The sequence below is a fragment of the Manis javanica genome, chromosome 14, assembly GCF_040802235.1.
Source record: "Manis javanica isolate MJ-LG chromosome 14, MJ_LKY, whole genome shotgun sequence".
Taxonomy (NCBI): domain Eukaryota; kingdom Metazoa; phylum Chordata; class Mammalia; order Pholidota; family Manidae; genus Manis; species Manis javanica.
The window spans coordinates 17689586-17709540 of NC_133169.1; the positions used below are offsets into that span (position 1 = coordinate 17689586).

General features: G+C 36.1%; 1 protein-coding gene across 1 annotated transcript in view; it reads left to right on the forward strand.

Moving 5' to 3' along the window:
- The window catches only part of USH2A (usherin), a 721517-nt gene that overhangs the window by 182878 nt on the left and 518684 nt on the right, over positions 1–19955 (forward strand). Inside the window, exons 16-20 of the mRNA XM_073222145.1 lie at positions 5874–6032; positions 10714–11208; positions 12218–12487; positions 14055–14224; positions 19563–19707. Of these exons, the coding sequence (XP_073078246.1) occupies positions 5874–6032; positions 10714–11208; positions 12218–12487; positions 14055–14224; positions 19563–19707 (1239 nt within the window). The remainder of the gene's footprint in view (positions 1–5873; positions 6033–10713; positions 11209–12217; positions 12488–14054; positions 14225–19562; positions 19708–19955) is intronic.

Here is a 19955-nt window from a genome sequence, read left to right on the forward strand (position 1 = left end):
AGGGCTTGAATAGACATTCCTCCAGAGAAGTTATATATGTGACCAATAAGCACATGAAAACATTCTCAACATCATTAGTTATTAGGAAAATGCAAATCAAAACTGCAATGAGATACCACTTCATGCCCATTTAGATGGATCTTATAAAAAATTGTAAAATAACAAGGGTTGAAGGATGTGGAGATATTGTTGGTGGTCACTAGGAAAAAGCTTGGCAGTTCCTCAAAAAGTTAAACACAGAATAACCTACCATGTGATCTAACAATTACACTCCTTAAGCAAATAACCCAACGAATTGTAAGCAGTGACTCAGACATTTGTGCACCAGTGTTCATGTAGCATTATTCATAATAGCCAAAGGATAGTACAAACCCAAGTGTCCATCAAAAAGTGAATGGGTAAATGTATATATACACAACTGAGTATTATGCCTTCATACAAATGAATTAGGTTCACATACATGCTACAATATGGAAGACCTTTGAAATCATTATGCTAAGCAAAATAAATCAGGCATAAAGAAAAATATTATTCCACTTATATGTGTACCAAGGATAGGCAATTTTATAGACACAGAAAGTAAAACAGTCATTGTCAAGGGCTGGAGGGAGGGAAATGGGGATTTATTTTTTAATGAATGAGAGTTTCTATTTCAGATGATGACAAAGTTTTGGAAATGGATAGTGACAATGAGTGTACAACATTGTAAGTGGTCTTAATGCCACTCAAATGTACACTTAGAAATGGTTAAAATGGTAAATTTTCTGTTTTATGTTTTTTACCACATAGAAAGATCAATTGATCATCAAAGTGTGGGTTTTCTCTTCTATTCCAGTGATCCTTAGGTTTATTTTTATGCCACAACTGCACTGTCTTGATTACTGTAGCTTTACAGTGTTTAAACCAAGTATTGTACATCACCCAACTTTCATCTCTCTTTCTCCTCAAAATTATTTTGACCATTCTAAATCTTCTGAATTTTCACATGCATCCTTCGCACCGCCTCATCAATTTGTACAGACAAACCTGCTGGAATCTGGATTGAGGTTGTGTTTAACCTAAATATTCATTTAGGCAGAATTGACAGCTTAACAGTATTGAGTCTTATAACACATGAAAATTCTGTGTCTCCCCATTTATTTAGATCTTTAATCTCTCTTGTCAATGTTGTGTATAATGCAGTGAGCGAGAATTATACTTCTTTTATTAAGTGCATTCTTAAGTCTTTCATTTGCTTTGATGCTGTTGTGAGTTAAACTATTTCTTAAGGTCATTTTCAAATTAATTGCTAGCATATTGAAGTGCAAATAATTTTTTAAAAGATTGTTTTTTACAGCAGGTCTAGGTTAACTGCAAAACTGAGAGGAAGATAGAGAGATATCCTGTATAATATATTCTCTGCCCCCACATATGCATAGCATCCCCCATTATCAAAAGTGGTACATTTGTTATAATTGATGATTTACTTTAACAAATAATTATTACCCAATGTCCATAGTTTGCAAAGCTCTAGTTTATCAAAGTACATAATTCATTCTTGGTGTTGTACATTCTTTGGGTTTTGACAAATATATATAATGACACGTACCCACCATTTCAGTATGGTACAGAGTATCTTCCCTGCCCTACAAATAGTCCTTGCTCTGCCCATTCATTCCCTTTCCTTCCCCCTAATCCTTGGCACACACTTTTTTTCACTGTCTCCATAGTTTTGCCTTTTCCATAATATCAAATGGTTGGACTCATACAGTACATAGCCTTCTTAGCCTGGCTACTTTCACTTAGTAATATGCATTTAAAATTCCTCTATGTCTTTTCATGGCTTGATTGCTCATTTGTTTTTAGAGCTGAATAATATTTCATTGTCTAGATGTACTACAGTACTTGTACATTTACCTATTGAAGAATATGCTGGTTGCTTCCAAGTTTTGGCAATTATGAATAAATCTATAAATATTTGAGTGCAGGTTTTGTTGGACATAAGCTTTCAACTCCTTTGAGTAAATACCAAAGAGCATAATTATTGGATTATTTGGTTTTATATAACTAAACTCTTCCCGTTGCCGTAAACTAGAAGCACTCCAGTCTCCTTTTTCTTTTTAAATATCTCTTACAATTTTCTAGATACTCTTATTTTTTATCTCATCTGTGGAAGACACTTTTAAGTTGTTCTCAATAGCCATCATCTACTTGCTTCATATTAATAGAAGCTGGGTTCATGGCCACATCTTCCACTGTGGTTAGGTACTCCTGTGTCACCAAACTTCTGGCTGAAACGATGTGGGCGCAAGTGGCATGTGGCAGTCCTGCACTGTACTCTCACAGGCACAGAACACCCCCCCCCCCATTTCTCCTTTTCCCTTTCCTGACGAATCGGATGTGGACTTCATGGCCATCTATCTGGGACCATATACACAAGGAAAACCCCTAGAGATGACAAAGCAAAGAGATGAAGGGAGTCTTCATAGGCACAGTAGCCCCAGCCTTTCGTGAGTGAGAGGGAGATGCAGATGCGGGCGTGCGCACTCACACGCCGCACACACACACACACACACACACACACACACACACACACTCATTTTATACTCAAAATATCCCTAAGAGGTAGGCATTATCATGCTTACTATAAACGAAGAAAGGTCCAGAGAGTCCACCCAACATTTGCCTATAGTCACATAATTACCAAAGTATCCAAGCTGAGATTAAAGCTCACGGCCTCTAAATAGATGGATATCATCACAATGTTATACTTTCCTTTCTTAAATGAGTGTCTTGCATATGCAAAGACCATTCTTGGCAATTTTGATGAATGCATATGTGTCCATTTTCTCAGAGTTCTACTTTCAACACATCAAGGGCAGAGTCAAGTTTTCCCATGCACAGGATTTCATAATATTTATTTTCAGAGTGGTATTGAATCACCTAAACCTTCAGGTCTTTGAAAATTCTCATTAAAATGTCAGACAGTCACTATTCACAGGTACTGTGAGTTTGGGCAAGATTGTGGCTAGGTATGGTCATAACAAGTAATCAACTTTAAACATTTGAATGAACCTATGTGTGTATTTATTTATGTTCATTTGTTGCCAAGTAAGCTTTCATGTAATGTGAATCATTTTATCATTCAGACAATGGACTGAAACATCTGTCTCCCCTATAGTCATCCCAGAAGTATTTTGCTGTCTTAAAAAATAGTCTGAAGGTCAGCCTTGATTGCTTTAACTCTGAAATCTATTGTGTTCCTGATAGCATGCAGAGTTTGGGATGTAGTCACTAATATTTGCTAAACAAGTATTAAATTGCATGGACTGCAAGGCTCTTTGAGAGTGCTCTAAATGAGACAGTTCACGAGTCTTTGTGGTTCAACCAAGAACAACAGGATGCAGAGCCCTAAATTAAAATTCACAGGAAGATCAAATGCACTGCCTGTGTTCAACCCATCAAAGGGATCATTTCAAATATGGCACAACTCTGAGTTCAAAAATACAAGGTGCTATTGGGAAATACTTCTCTTTTCATGTGTCATTTTGAGATTTACTACTGTTGTCCTGTATCAATACAGGCATATAGACAGTTAGAATTTTTATATAACAATGAAAGTTCCAAAGGAGATAAAAATGCTAAAAGACGAAAGTGACAGTGCATCTAATTTGAGTATTTTTCCATAAAATATGACAACATTATCTCCCATAGGATTAGAGGCATTGTCTTTGGAAAACCTATTCATTATATATAGAATTTCATGTATTTCAAATTCAGTGCTCTTGAAATATTTTCTTAAAATGTTTTTATTGTGTTATATTGTGTCATGGATTGTATCACTCATGAATACTGTTACATTAGTAACAGCTCTTAGTTGAAAGTCTTTGCCTGGTGTGAAGGCTTACTTCATTTTATTGCACGGTACTTCCCCACCCTTCTCTGTTCCCTAGGACGCTGCACGATCTGCATCAAGCAGGCTCTTTTGCCTTCTGGCTTGCCATTGGTTTCAGCTGGTGGCAGGAACCTGTCGGTCATCTGGAGGGCTGGCGGGCAGCAGAAGTCAGAGTGCTTCATCCCTAGCTTCTTGTCTCAGTGAGGGAATGGCCTTGAGCTGACTATCCCTCTATGAATGGTCACATCTCCTGTCAAGTGATGCTTTCCATACTGTCCCTCCTGTCCCTGAATGTTCTGCTCCTTCAAGCTATAGAACGTGTGCAGGAAAAAGGTTAACATGGCAGGCGTGATTGCTTATCTTTGGACAGACCTGGTTACAAAGTTGGCCTTTGGCTGGCATCTGGGAACTTAGATATTGTGATGGCTGCCATCATACCCAGAAATAGTAAGAGTGGCTCACTGCCTCTTAAATTTTGTCCAATCAAATGGTTTCCTTCTGGAAGTACGGAATCTTGGGAACTGTTCGTGCAGGACCAAACCCTTGACACTGAATTGCTAATGAACTTCCCTGGTTGGAAATAGTTAGCATGTATTTCCACAACACATCGCTGTGTGACTGGAAGCCTGTAGCTAGTTGTCCCTGGACTTTACCCCAGTGCCTTTTCCCTTTGCTGACTGTACTCTGTATCTTTCGCTGTAATAAATCTTAGCCATGAGTAGGACTGTATGATGAATCCTGTGAGTCTGCCTAGGACTGAACCTGGGAGTGGCCTTGAGGAGCCATGACATAAATAGCAAAAGATCTCTTCTATTATCATATCCCAGGATACTGTTCTGTTTCTTTTGCTCTCCTTACACTCTGCCCACCCTTTGGAAAATAATTTATTTATTAAGCTCTTTATTAAATTACTTCATTTGAGTATGGTCTTTTTTCTCTCCTAAAACACTGAATGTCACCTAGTGACTGCAGCTACTTCCTATAAAAATATAGATAATTATTTGACCGATAGTGGTTTCTATTTCATATAAAAATATAGATAATTATTTGACTGATAGTGGTTTAAAAATAAGGTAACACAGGAAACTGTACCTTTGACATCTTACTTAATGAGAAAGACTGATGGTTATGCTTCGCTAGATCGATGGAAAATTATGTACCATTTAAAACCTGAAAGGGGTAAATAGACTGGTGGTTGATTACCCTTCAAAATTGTTAGATATTGTTTTTCTCCTTTACCTTTATGTAGGGGAGATAATGAAGGCTTACACTAAAAAATAAGGAGACTAAGAAAAATATACAGTGATAATGTTTTCATGGTATATATTTGTATTACACAAAATATCCCTAAAATAGTGAGACAAATGCTTTTATGTGCCTGGTGAAAACCATCATATTGCCTCTAACCCTCATAGCACCTCTAAGAGGTTTTGGTGTGTTCATATAATACATTCAAATAGTTTCTTGCTAATATTTAGACTATTTAACATCCCTAACATCATAGCTGTTTGTATCACCAACTATTATTCTTTTTTTTACACTGTGCTCTGTGAAGCAAGATGAGGCCTTGTGCTCAATGGGGTGGAAAACTTCCTTTTAAAAGTTCAAAACTTATGCTACCTAAATTTCAAGTTTTAATGGAACTTACTTATGCTGACTTTTAAATTAATTAAGTAGAAAATAAGTATTGAGCATATGTGGATAGTTTTTTAAGATGAAGAAAGTAGTGCTTAATGTAAATTTTTGTGTGTTTTTTCCCCAACTACATTTATATCAGCTGCATTGACCTACAAATTCGTTTTATGCTTATAGATAAAAGGCTCTGTTTTAGAGAACCATGATGTGTGCCCTTTTTTTATTAATGTCTTGATAAACCACATGTCTTCTTGATAAAGTAATCCTGAATCAGAAAGACCTCTTTGCTGGATGTCTTACTTCACTTTACTTGTGTTCTTATTGATTGCGTTTGTTAATAAATGCTCTTTCCATTGTAATTTAGCACCATCCCAGCAACCTCCACCCAGAGGACAAGTTCAAAGTTGTTCTGCTATCAATCTCTCCTGGAGTCCACCTGATTCTCCAAATGCCCACTGGCTGACTTACAGTTTGTTCAGGGATGGTTTTGAAATCTACACAACTGAAGATCAATACCCATACAGTGAGTTTCAAGGTTTGGTGATGGAAAGATAAAATATTCTGAGAATTGATACATTAGTTAAGTTCTTTGACATCGAGGATAAATATTGTGGTTTCCTCTGTGTAACACAGAGTGTTTCAGGCAGAGAAAGAATTACAGGTCTCACCAGTGATTAAAGACATGCAACATAAATGATATATTCTTATTTGATAAGCCCTTAATATTTATCACATTCTCAAAGATTAAAAAAAATAACCCTATCCACCACTGATAGGGATCTATGGCAGCTGGAACTTAGATAAAGTGCTGGGATATCTGTGTGGATTTTTTGGTACAACTTTTCATGCAGGATAAATTTTTTAAATGTTTAAAAACTCTTCCTTACCCTTTTGCATACTATTTGACTCAGCAAATGGACTTTAGTAAATTTATCTTAAATGAGTAGTCAGAATGGACACAAAATCACAAAATATGTCCAAGCCTACCCTATTGGTAATAGCAAAATATTGGAAAAATTCAGATATTAAAAATCTTTCAAAAAATTATGTTACATGTCATAACATAATCTTGGTACACTGTTAAGTGAATTTTATGATGTAATTGCCTATAAACTGATATGTTAGTTTACATACTAATGAGTGGAATATGTTCAAGACATGTTATTTAAAGGAAAGAAGAGGAATTAAATTGTTTAATTAAAATATACTAAAATACTGGAAGACAAACTGGGTATAAGAATTAGAGAAAGTTTATCAAGTATTCCTATTATATGGGTTCTATTTTTAAAATTCTCAGGTTAAAAATGGACTTTTGATAAATGCAATTACTAACATCCAAGCACGTAATGTAATTTTATGAATACAGTGGTATTTCCTCAGAGATAGAATACAACGTGGACTTAAACTGAAAGAGAAAGGGTCTGAGCAAACCGTGAAGTCTATCTTTGCATCTGTAACTTCCATGAAGATTTTAATGGAGCCTATATAAATCAAACTATTGAGGTCCATTGCCTTTAAAAAATATTTACCCAGATGTTTAGTTTCTCTAAGGACAAAATGCAAAAATAGAAATTTTTACATTCTTCCTGCTCTGTCTTCTCTGCAACTGCTTTCTAGTCATGTTTAGCAATAGGCCAGTTTCAGGAACATTGGAACAGTGATTCCAGTTGAAGCTTCTATTTTGTTCCCTTTGTTTAATACCAAATTTTCCAAATTATAGGTTAGTATGGTTTTAATTAGTTAGAAAAGTGTATAAAGCTATGTAGAAATACTGAAGTTCCATAATCTTCCTTAAAATGGTTAGGTGGATGCTTGTTTTAACATATTGATTGGTTTGAAAAACTTCTGAATAAAATAGAGTTTTATTTTGTATATATCATATTTAGTTATATTTTGCACCTAATTCTGTATGACATAAGCTTACGTTATGATGTCCAGAACTTTCTGTAAACTCTGTCTCTTCAGTACTCCAAGTGTTCTTCGGAGTTAATGGGAACTCTTAACTTCATGATGCAGATTGCAAAGGGAAATGAACATCTGTCTACATCTGCCATGTTGGCAAAGTATCCTGAAAACCTGCTACTAGAATGTTTATTTTCTTCCAAATATCAGCATGATCCAGGTGTCCTGAAACTTAAACTTTTATGATAGGGGAAAAAAGAGTTACAAAAATATTGAAAGTGATTTTGAAAATGACAGTACTACAGGTTGCATCATTTCTGAAATTGGAATTAGGCTTACTTACCCTGTTCTTCATATAGCTCAATTCAGTAATAAAACTAAGCTTAAATTATACCCTTCAATCCAGAGATGTATTTTCCATAGTAACATATTGGGATCTGTCTTATAGACCATTACATATAAATACAATTCTCTGGCTCTTTCTCATGATTGCACTGATAAAGAATCCAAATAACAGTTTCTTGCATAACAAATATCTACTCGTTCACTACTCAGACATTTATGTAATCCTATTAAAGAAGGTATTATTTTCTAAAACGTATTTTTCATTAAAAAATGCCACTTCTGGCATTTCTTGGCAATCACTATAATTAATGATGTGAAAATTATCTGCATGATGGCATTTGAACAGTAAGAGCAATTGGTTAACACTGTCAGAACTTTGTATCATTCTAATAATACCCTTATATTTATTACTCTGTTTCCAGTGTGTGGATAGCATGTGTAATATGAAAAGGAAACAGTACTTATATTCAGTTGGATGAACACAAATCTTTGGGTTAAATAAAGGCATTTGGAATTATAGGTGGAGAATCACTGAACTTTTCAAAGAAAAATAATAGTGTTGTCTTCCAAGCAAGTTTGATCATTTGGTTGAGACCATTTTAGAATTTCTTGTTAGAATAAAAACTTCCTAACTTGCCTGATGCACAATGGGATTCTCTAGGACAGCAGTTTACAACATGAGATCATGACACACTGGTGTGTTATGATCTTTAAAGGTTGCAAGTATTAGTAATAGCACACTAATAATGGTGGAATAACTTTTAAGTTTTTGAAGCTTTTTAAAAATAAGCAAAATTTGCATCTTCACAGGCTTACATATAATCAGCTCTCAATAACAGAAAAGTGTAGAGCTAGAGTTACCACACTGGGAGTTACACATAATCAGCAGATAGTATTGTCTCTCCTGCAATCTGAGTCTGATTTGCCCAAAGGTGTTTTCTGTCATAGTTGTGAAGAGAACAGCTATTGGAGGAAGTAGCATTCATTTGATAGTGTTGCAGTTTTAGGGAGTGGTCAATAAATCCTATTATTTTTTCCTACCTGAGTTTGGAACTAAAGGAAAGCTAGATATAAGAGGCAGGAAGATGGAAATTAAAAACAAAAATCAGATAAAAATAATGATAAAAGGCAGATTGGGGAGTATACCCTCTCTCCTGCAGGAAGACAGATGAGAATAGAGAAAATTCAATGGGTGATCTGAGCTCCTAACCCCTTCTAGCCCCAAATTCACAATCAGTGAAATCATTTCTCATTTGGGATGCCATGAGTGGGGGAAATAGTCCTTAAGTGTTACTCTAAGAAAATCCTTCCACAGGAAAACTAGAAGATGAATATTTGTGCATGTGACCATTACATCACCTAGAGACATTAATATAGTTTGTGTTTAGAGTGCTAGACAATGCTGTGTCTTAGTGAACCCTGGGATTTCATTTCTACCTTTAATATCATTATCATTTGTCATTTCATACTACGTCAAGTGATCAATGTAACAAATAGTCAGATGATTCAATTACCCCTGAGAGAAACAAACAGTAAAATGAAAGCAGTGGATGAGAAAGAAAAAAAGAAGAGATACAAGCAACCATTTCTATAAGGCTCTACATATTCTTTCCTAGAAAAATAGATTGGACGTATATGGAAAATTATCCATTCATTTATTCAATAAAATCTGCTGTTTACTCCAGACCAGGAGCTGTATCAGCCACTAGGAATACCAAGAATGAAGAGTTCTCATTATTGAGAGGGGAGACAAATAAATAAACCACAATTATAGTAGAATGTATTAAGTGTTGCATTAGAGTAAACTCAGAGTATTAAGAAAGTCCTGGGAGTGGGAAGAGGCAGTCATGCCTATGGTGGCAAGAGAGAGTGACTGAGGTCCACTGAGAGTTTCACAGGAAGAAGGTGACACACTAACTGAAATGGCCACATACTGTAGTAGTAGAAGAGTGAGTCTCATGGAAGCAATTGTATTTGAAAAGCCATCATGGTGCATGAGAAAAGAAGGCACATTCATGAAACTCGAGCAGTTGAGTAGCTTTTGTGGGTAGTGTGCTAGGCGGAATGCCACAGACCAGGGTGGGCATCATCCAAAATCAGGCAGTAGTGCTGAAACACGGAAAGTGAAAAAAAATGCAAAAGTTTGTGGTAGGAGAACAATTTTCCAAACTCAGAGTTAAAGAGGAAGATGCTTCTCTTCACACCTGCTTGAGATACTTTCTCTTTTAACCGGAGTACCATTTGTTGTTTTTGTTATAAGAGCATAAGGAGAATCCTACTTATACCCTTTTGATTGCTTTTACTTCTTTCATACTTATGTTGTTCATACAATATTCCTACTCAAAATATATTCGCCATCCTGATTCTATAATTACTCTAATTGTCAAATAAATCCAGCAAAACTTGGAGTCTTATGATTTTCTCTGACTGTCACATTGCTGCTAAAAATGTCTTCAAAATTTAGCAGCTTAAAATCCACATTTGTAATTTCAGTTTCCATGGGTCAGAAATTCAGGAAAGGTTCATATACAAGAAGTTGGCCAGGTGACATGTGTGACCCGTGGCAGTAGTGTGCCAGCCTTTGCTCTAGCGTATTAGTGCTGGACAAGCAAACAGGTTATGCAGAAGACAGTGATTTCTGTCTCGGACAGCTACAAGAACTTTCTCTTCTACATTTTATTAAAAAAATACTATATTGTATAAAGAACAACACAAAAGCTTAACCAAACTTCTAAATAGTCCTCATTACAAAAGGCACTTTTCTTACATTATACTGAACAATAAAAGGAACGAGTGTTTGCTTTATTTTACCTTTATATAAAAATATGAACCACACTCTTCATTCGAAAGAGTGTATTCTATAGTTTATGTATTTATTTAATAAGAAAACAATCAGAAATGACTCCTTACCAGTTTGTGGAATGTAACTATTTTCTTCTTTTTTTTTTCTGTTTCAGATATTCAGTACTTCTCAGACATGGCCCTGTCACCATATACCTCAAATTCCTATTATATCGAGAGTACTAATGTGCATGGTTCAACAAGGAGTGTGGCTGTCATTTACAGGACTAAACCAGGGGTCCCAGAGGGAAACTTGAACTTAAGTTATATCATTCCTATTAGCCCAGACTTTGTGAGACTTACTTGGAGTGCACCTTCAAATCGTTCTGGTCCTATAGAGAAATATATTTTGTCCTGTGCCCCTTTACATGGCATCCAGCCGTGTGCAACCTACGAAGGCCATGAAACCTCAGCTACCATCTGGAATCTGGTTCCATTCACTGAGTACCATTTTTCTGTACAGGCATGTACTAGTGGGGGCTGCTTACACAGCTCGCCCCTTACAGTGACCACAGCCCAGGCCCCACCACGAAGTCTGGGCCCACCCAAGGTGCGGAAGATCAGTTCCACAGAGCTCCATGTAGAATGGTCTCCACCAATGGAACCCAATGGTAGGGATTCAAGGCCTAGATTTCCCTTTCTTGGGCAAAACATAAATGAGAATATAACCATTTGGAGCTGTGCAATAAGAGTCTGGCAATTGTATTCATTTTAATAACTGCAGGATATAATAATTGAGAAACAATTTCTAAAGATAGAAGATACTATTTGTCCTGGTTACTAGAACAAGTGTATTTCTTTAATTTAATAACAAATTCCATTCATTTAAATTGCCCCTTAAAAGGCTAATATTATCTTTGCTCTTAATGACATCTGTTACGATGCAAATGATGTTTTTAACTTGAAACTCATTTATGAAATGCATTATATTTGACTGTGTCACAAGTTAGGGCAATCATAGCAGTGCATTTTCTCTTTTATGCAATAAAAATATACAAAATAATTTTTAAAAATACATATATAGGCTAGCTGACTCCATTAAGTTAATTTTTGTGTTTATACAAATGAACCTTTGATTATATAGGCCAGATACACATTCACAGGTTTTTAGTAATGAATATCATGTGCGTATTATGGCAAAATGTTTTTTCTTAGACTTAAGTTACTTGATAAAACTAGGTAGAAGAACTTTAATATTCTAATATTTATGCAGATCTTATGTTAAACAGTCAAATTAAAACCCCTAAATTTGAAAATATATAAATTGGAGGTATACAGTGATCAAATTCCCCAAAAGAAATAGCCATTCCTAGTAGAAATTATGACCATTCACCCTGAAAAAGACTGTTTGCCTATATCGTTATTTTTTGTTAGTACACTTCCCCCTTTGTTTTCCCCATAAATATGCTTTTTATAAGTCTTTCATATATTTGTCTATCAGTTTGTTGTATTTCTTAAGTACCTCTCATCTAGACTGCTAAAGAAGTGAACAGATAAATCAAAAGAATAATGAAAAGCCAGCACTCTTTAACTGACATAACCCTGCCCTACCCCCCACAATAGTCTGTGAGTCATCTTTTGTCTGATGGGCCATCTTTGTACACCGTTTCACTTCTCTAGGAATTATTATAAGATATGAACTATATATGAGGCAACTGAAATATAACGGAGAAACCGTGTCAGGAGAAAGTCAAGTTTTTCAGAGCGGTGGCTGGCTCAGTCCTCACGCATTTGCAGAATTGGCCAATGAAAATGCGTTTAAACCTCCTCAAACCACCACAACCATCACTGGCCTGGAGCCTTATACCAAGTATGAGTTTAGAGTCTTAGCTGTGAATGTGGCTGGCAGTGTGTCTTCTGCCTGGACTTCAGAAAGAACGGGAGAATCAGGTGAAGATCAATGTTTCAACTCTACTTGTAAAATTCCAGAATGAAGATACTGTCACAAATTAAAGTCAACAGTACTGAAGTACATTTTGAAAAGCAAGAATTATAAGTTTACATAGGCCAAGGAAAAATGTAACATATTGGCTGGTTATATAAATAGCTCAAGGTCATAAAGCACTCACAGTAACTTCAGGGGAAAAAGATAAATGCATTAGCTATTACATCAAGGGGGAAAAATGACTTAGCTACAGTTTTAATCTTCTGGGAATGTTTGCCAAAAATAGCAACTGGTTTCTAGTCCTGAAGTGGATTGACCGTAGGTCCTACCTTTCTTCAAATTCGGCTCAATTTATGTTCAATTAAAGAGATAACCGTCACCAATTTCACAAATTCTCTTTCCAAAACAAATGTTTTAGGTACTTGATTTTACCTAATGATAGAACCCTAGATATCAAAATCTCTGATTCACAATTGTGCCCATAAGCATTTGGCAATATGTTAAAGGAAGACGGTAACATTTTAAATTTTCTGAAGGTAGCTTCACTATGGCAAATGAGATATTTTTAATCCTCCTTGTCTTACTCTTTACATTAAAAACTTAAAATGCCATGAGCTTTTAAAATAAAATACACTTTTTTATGCTTTGAATCTATGCATATGCAAAGAAACCTAAGTGCTGATTTAAACTGGATCTGTTAGGTTGGTTGCAGGATGAGGGTAGTTTTAGGTTGATGTTCAAGGGAATCATTTCATGAATAAAATGTGCATTGTGCTTGAGCATCTCTTAATGACTACTAGACATCTTGGACAAATAATAGTGCCATGATAGCACAAGTGATGAGCCATAGCATTCTGGAAGGGGACAATCAAGGTCAGAAATGAAAAGTAATGGGTGAAACAGCAATACTGGACCCTCATCATCTTACGGGTCACTGGCTAATGAAAGTGCAATGAGGTCCTTTGATAATATACCTTTGGTTAGCACATTTAAAATCCGTATTAAGATCTCAAGGATGGCAGAGGGAGAATGTATGTGTGTATGTACCCTGAACACTTCAATCAAGATTTATTGGAAAGTTTAATGATTTCTTGAGGGTTACTTAGATCAACTCTTTCTGAAGAGTAATATTCTCCCAGTTGTACCTGTTTAGCTCAGTTAAAAAAGTTCTCTGCCTAAAGAATCCAGTATATTACTATGCATTGTTCTGAATTTTGTGGATGGAGACACGCTCAGTTTTTGTGACTTCTCCTTTCAAACTTTCATAAGACCTATGGTTTTCTACCCAGTATCTGCTAGTTATCTTTATGAATGTAAGCACATTTCTATATGACCTTCATTTTGTAAATGGGAAAAATCTTTGCTGTTAACATGAAGAGTTAGAACATCCTTGCAGATAACATAAGAAAGTGAGTATTTTTGATATACATCAATATATCCTTTGAGTTTAAAAATTAGGATATTTTGTAAAGAACAGACTCTTTCAGATGCTAGAATAAATGTGTGAATTCATTTTGAAAACATGCAGATACAGCATTGACTTGCTTCTGTTTTTACTGTTGCCATTGACAGCACCTGTATTCATGGTCCCTCCTTCAGTCTTTGCCCTCTCACCCTACGCTCTCAATGTTTCCTGGGAGAAGCCAGCAGACAATGTTACACGAGGAAATGTTGTGTGCTATAACATCAACATGATTTCTGAACAATCGCCTCAACAATCTATTCCAGTGGTGTTTTCACAGGTATTATTATTTTCAACTAAGGTACTTTTAGAATTGAACTGTCCTCATGTTGACATTTTCTGAGTTTGCAGAATTCTGTGACAGAATTCTCCCTTACATGGTTCTTAAATGGGACACTTGTTTCTTAATATTATATGTACAAGGTTGTATATATTTATATCACTTATTTTTTCAAATACATTGAAACAAAGTTGGTATAATTTTGTTTAATAAAATCTGCTTTTTCCACTTTACCTACACCTTTAAATATCTTTTGAGAGATGACTTTCAGTAGTTATACACTATCATATTATTTGAATATGCAAGAACGTGTTTAACCAATCCACAATCACTTGATACTTGTATCCCTTCTTTTGGAAATACAAATACTGTTGATAAGAACATCTTATATGTACATTTAGCATATTTTTTATTTCCTGAGAAAAATTCTGAGGAAAGGAATTTATCACAGCTTGCAGCGAAGGTTATTAACATGTTTAAGTTTGGAACAGAGAGTGACATATTGCCTTCTAATAATTCATTCTCCCGCTGCAGTAATGAGACAGATAATCACAGATAATAGTTACAGAGTCTTTACCCTATACTTGGAGTAGTTCATTTGAGACACATATAAATAAAACAATCCCAGAGGACGAAAGGCTCTTGTTGCCTTCCAGTTTACGGCGCAGCCAGGGTTCTCCATTTCACCAGCATGAAGGTAGCCAGTAACAGAGAGTGGCAAATGTCAACTGGGTAAGTCGTTCTGTGTACTTGGCTGTTTAGTTCTTGAGGAAGATGCTCCTCAGTGGGCATGAACATGACATAAAAAGATCTTCGCACTCGAGGCCCTCCTCCATGGGCCTATCTGTATTTTTCTTCCCCAGACTTTCTGGTTCCAGATCTTTCAGTTGTTTTTCTTTCATCCCATGACCGATACAACCAGCCCACTGCCAGATAGTCCAGCTGTATGCCACCTTGGAGCCCCTCCCTTTCTATACAAAACGGACTCTCTGAACTTCTGCCCATTAAGAGGACTTACTGCTGGTTTTAGGGCCATCCTTGAACGGGGTCTATAGGGGCTATAAAACCGCCATCACCCATTTTTGACTTGCCACCACATGCTAAGATAACCCATCTGTGAGACAAAATGCATTTTATTCTACGTTCTCAGCTCTTGAGGGACCTCCAAGGGGTGGTAGGTATGAGCTGAGATTGAGCCTCAAGAATGGTAGGTGACGTGGGAGTCTGGACTACCTGCTTCCACAGCATATTTTGCCTCTGGCTCTGCTTACGCCCATTCTCAGACATCCGCTTCTATTTGATGATGAATTTCTGTTGGACCCACTTGACCTGAAGATTTAGCCGATCTGTCAGAACCCAGCTCATGAGGAGTAGCTCTGGCTGCATGGCCATTTGATGTTCCATAGCCAGATGCTCTTTATCAAGCCCCAGGAATATCCAAGGAGCTGCCTAACACATGGTATTTAATTTCCATTGTGTGACACGCCCTTACTCCAGATCCTCTCTCTTACAGCGGGCTTGCCATGAGGGTCTCACCACACTGCGTTTCCGTTATAGTCAGCTGTAGTACATAGGATCTGATATGCTTCATGTCCCAAGTTGTTGGTCTGCTTGCAACACAGCCTTGACTTGAAGAATTCTTTCCTGCCTTCGGGGCATCCTCAAAGCTGGCAGCATTCCATGTTACTCAGTAACTTGGTCGGAGAGTATTCCCAAATGTGGAATATACTCTCTTCAGAACTTAAGATGTTCTCCTAATGTTCTGTTTCCTACTTTGTGCTGATAAATGCAAGATGCAAAAACTTGCCCTTTACTTTGGATGGGATGTCTGAGCCTGTCTCAGGCTACTGTACCCCTAAAAACTTCACTAATGTGGCAGATCCCTTAATCTTCGAAAAGCTGATCTCCCAATCTTCAGAGCATGTAGCTCTTACCAAGACCTCTACATGCCTGCTATTTCTTGCTTATTGATAATAGAATAAAATGTTATTAGTATAGAGAACCAATACTGCCAACACAGTTTTCTCAGTTTGCCTTAAATTTCAGTTTGCCTTAAACTTATGACCTCCTGATCTTTGTTTTTCTTCAGCGCATCAGTCGTACCCAGCAAGAGCCATCTGTTTCCACAGTCCTTCTAATTACTACTTTCCCCAAAGTAGTCTGCATAATTACCAGTTCCGTCAAACCAATGAGCTTTCTTCTACTGGTAATTCACCCCAGTTCACTACTAATGAAAGTTTAGAAATTGCACCTAGCATGCTGGAGGCTATCAGTATCCATTCACTACCTATGATGAGATTTTCATGGCCAACCAGCTGGTTGGTGAGCCAGTTCCCAAAGAGTTCAGAGCCTCCTTCCTAGAGCCACTCCTGCTGTTGCTATCTCAGGTCAGGTTCTCCAAAAAGCAGATTCTGTAAAAGGGGACTGAGTGTAGGTTTACTGGGGAGTGCCCTCAGAAGCAATACGTATACAGTAGTAGAGACGCAAGATTGAGCCACATAGGAAGCCGAATTGTGATGCAATAAAGAAAGGGTCTAAGCTCATCCTGTGCATAGTTTTGGAACTAAAATAATCCTCCTTTAAGGTTGTCTCAGAATAAGTCAAGACCCCAGACCTTTGTACCCTGTGGTATTGGTTTCCTGGGATTGTGGTAACAAATTACCACAAACCGAGGGACTTAAAACAATAGAAATGTATCCTCTTCTAGTTCTGGAGGCCAGAAGTCTGAAAGCAAAATGTTGGCTGGGCCATTTTTCCTCCAAAGGCTCTGGAAGAGAATCTTTCCTTGCCTCTTCCAGCGTCTGTGTCTATTGGTGTTCCTCGGTTTGTGTCAGCCTCCCTTCAGTCTGCTTGTAGACGTTCACATGGCCACCTTCTCTGTATATCTATCTCCCAGGAGCCTACATGTCCCTCTCATTTCCTCTATAAAGATATCACATGGACTTTAAGGCCCACCTTAAATCCATGATGATTTAACTAATTACATCTGCAAAGTCCTTATTTCCAAATAAGATCACTTTCTGAGGTTCTGGATGGACAACCATGTTTGGGAGAAACTGTTCAACCATTACTAATAGATTTACTAATATTTCTGAGCCTTTTTGATGGACAGAACATAGATGCAACACAAAACTAGAAGAAAAAGAGTGATAAATATTTTATGGTTCCTTGTTATGTCTTTCCATTAGTCTGGAAATAAGTGCTAACTAATTTGCAACTATCTCAGGTGATAAAAACACAGCTAGCATAATACGTACCTTTTAACTTCAATGATTTAATCAACCAACCCTGTATATTATAGGATTTAAGGTGCACTTACAGTTGTACCTGCTGTGTTTGATCCTGAATTTTATAACATATTTATCCTTGATGTTTTGTTTTGTTATTGCTCTGATATTACTTTGTTTAGTAAACTATTCTTTCCTTGTAAAACAGTTTCAAAACAACTATTACTTGTATTACAGTATTCTATTCCAAAAAACAAAAATAAGGGGAAAAAATGATTATAAAATTACAGCTTTAGAAACAGACTTGTTTGTGTCCTACTTCTATCACTCATTAGCCATATCACACTTCTCTGTATTTCAAATTTCACTCATCTGTAAAATGGGGGAAAAAATTGTGCCTGCCTGTATGGTTTGCATGCAGTTTACAGAGCTTGACAAATACTACATATTATAATTAGTGATTATTATTAATGGAATAGAACTACACTATACTTTACAAAACAACTATCATTCAATGACACAAGAAATTAATCTTTTCTTGATTGACAAAATAGAATTGTACATGTAAATCCTTTTTTTTGTTTAAAAGTCCTTTCCTCATGGCTGCATTGGAATATGGATATAGATGTGTCACTTTATTCTCTTTCTTGAACTTTCTCTCCCCCTACAAATTTCTATCTACCTAATCATATACTCAAGAAAGTGAAATTAAGAGTGACAAAGTCAAAGGTTCACCTTCTCAATAATTCAGCTTGTGTCCAGACTGTGTCTTGTTATTATCTTGGTAAATAAATCAATCACATTAGACAGAAGAGAAGGTTTATATTCTCAATACTTCAGTAACCATTTTAGAATTAGAGAAATGGTTAGTAATTTTGTGTTTGATGTTTTTCTGATTTCTAAATGTAATTTTGAAGAAATGGTACCAAAGTTTTACGTTATTCCTAGATTTTTAGAATCTTTTAAATCATTTTTATTTTTGAAAAATGTTATGTAAGCAATATACTTTACATTCTAATCACACCACTTTCTAGAAACTACTCACTTAGATTATGAAATGTTAAAGTCAATACCCAGCAAACATTCCAAATAAATTTTATTGTACTCTGAAAGGGAAAGTGTCTAGAAAGTTATTCCAAATGCCACTAACTTTTATAATTATCTGTATTTATATTTATGGAACATTATTTGATATGAATGTATACTTGATATGAATGATATGAATATCCCTTAGAAAAAACTTTTGTGCTCATGCTTAGTGTCATACTCTTTGTTTTAATAACTTTTTGTTTTTCTGAATGTAATTTCCAGTGGTCTTTGTATCAACAGACTCAGGAAATTTACATGGTTGCTTTTGATCAATTCTAGTTTTAATGAAGGGGACAACTCTCAGTGCTGGTTGTTTAATTAACTTGTTTATGGACTATGGAGTGGCTCTCAGTCTTCATTGCTCAAATCTGCTATTTCATTTGAAATAGTATGATAAAGACAACATTTCAAAAAAAATGTAACTGTTTGATCTAATCTGTATATGCTTATTTGTATAAGAAAGATAATTGCAAATTGACCACATGTGGCTGCTCAGTAATATGTTTGTTTATTTTTTTCCTTTTTCTTCTGTAGCTTTTTTTCTTTTAAAGAAAATGATGGGATTGATTTAACATAGTGACATCTTTCTGTACCAGCTCCATCTAATAGCATGTGGTCATTACTGCACTGGGTTAGTTTTCGCCAAGCCCCATGGTTTTATTTGGACTTTGTCATGATAACAATAGCAATGCCACCATCCTTTATTTCTACCATTGGTGACAATAACCATACCACCATGCTGCTTTATGAGGCAATAACTTGGTTTCCTCATTTATCCACTCAGGAACTGGATTATTACCTCATAAAACAGTGTGATTGTACAATTATCAATTAAATCTTAGCTTGTTGAGGCTCTTCAAAAAAAACCCTTTTTCCTAACAGCAGTTGGCAATATTTCCTCCTGTCTGGATTCATGTAACATGATTGGATTCATGGATTCTTGACTGCCAAGGTTATATTTCTCACACTGATTACCTGTTATCTGACTTTTTTTTTTTTTTTTTTTTGCTTTTCCTCTGAAGGTGTTATACACTGCTAAATCCCAAGAATTGTCTTATATTGTAAAAGGACTAAAACCTTATAGGATATACAACTTTACTATTTCCCTCTGCAATTCAGTTGGTTGTGTAACCAGTGCTTCAGGAGCAGGACAGACGTTAGCAGCCGGTAAGCAAGTTTTAATGGACATGAAAAATATATTGCGTATTTGTAAACAAACCCCTGCAAAGCTCAACACCTTTTCCAGTTCATACTTAATATTTGTCTTTTCTGCTTTCTCTTGTTCCCTTTCTAACCCTGATTGCTACCTACCTTGACATTTTTAAACAAAATGAACAAACTGAAGTTTAGGAAGTATTTAGGAGTCCTAAGTTACAGCTGTGTCGTAATAAGAAATATAATTAGATGCACAGTAA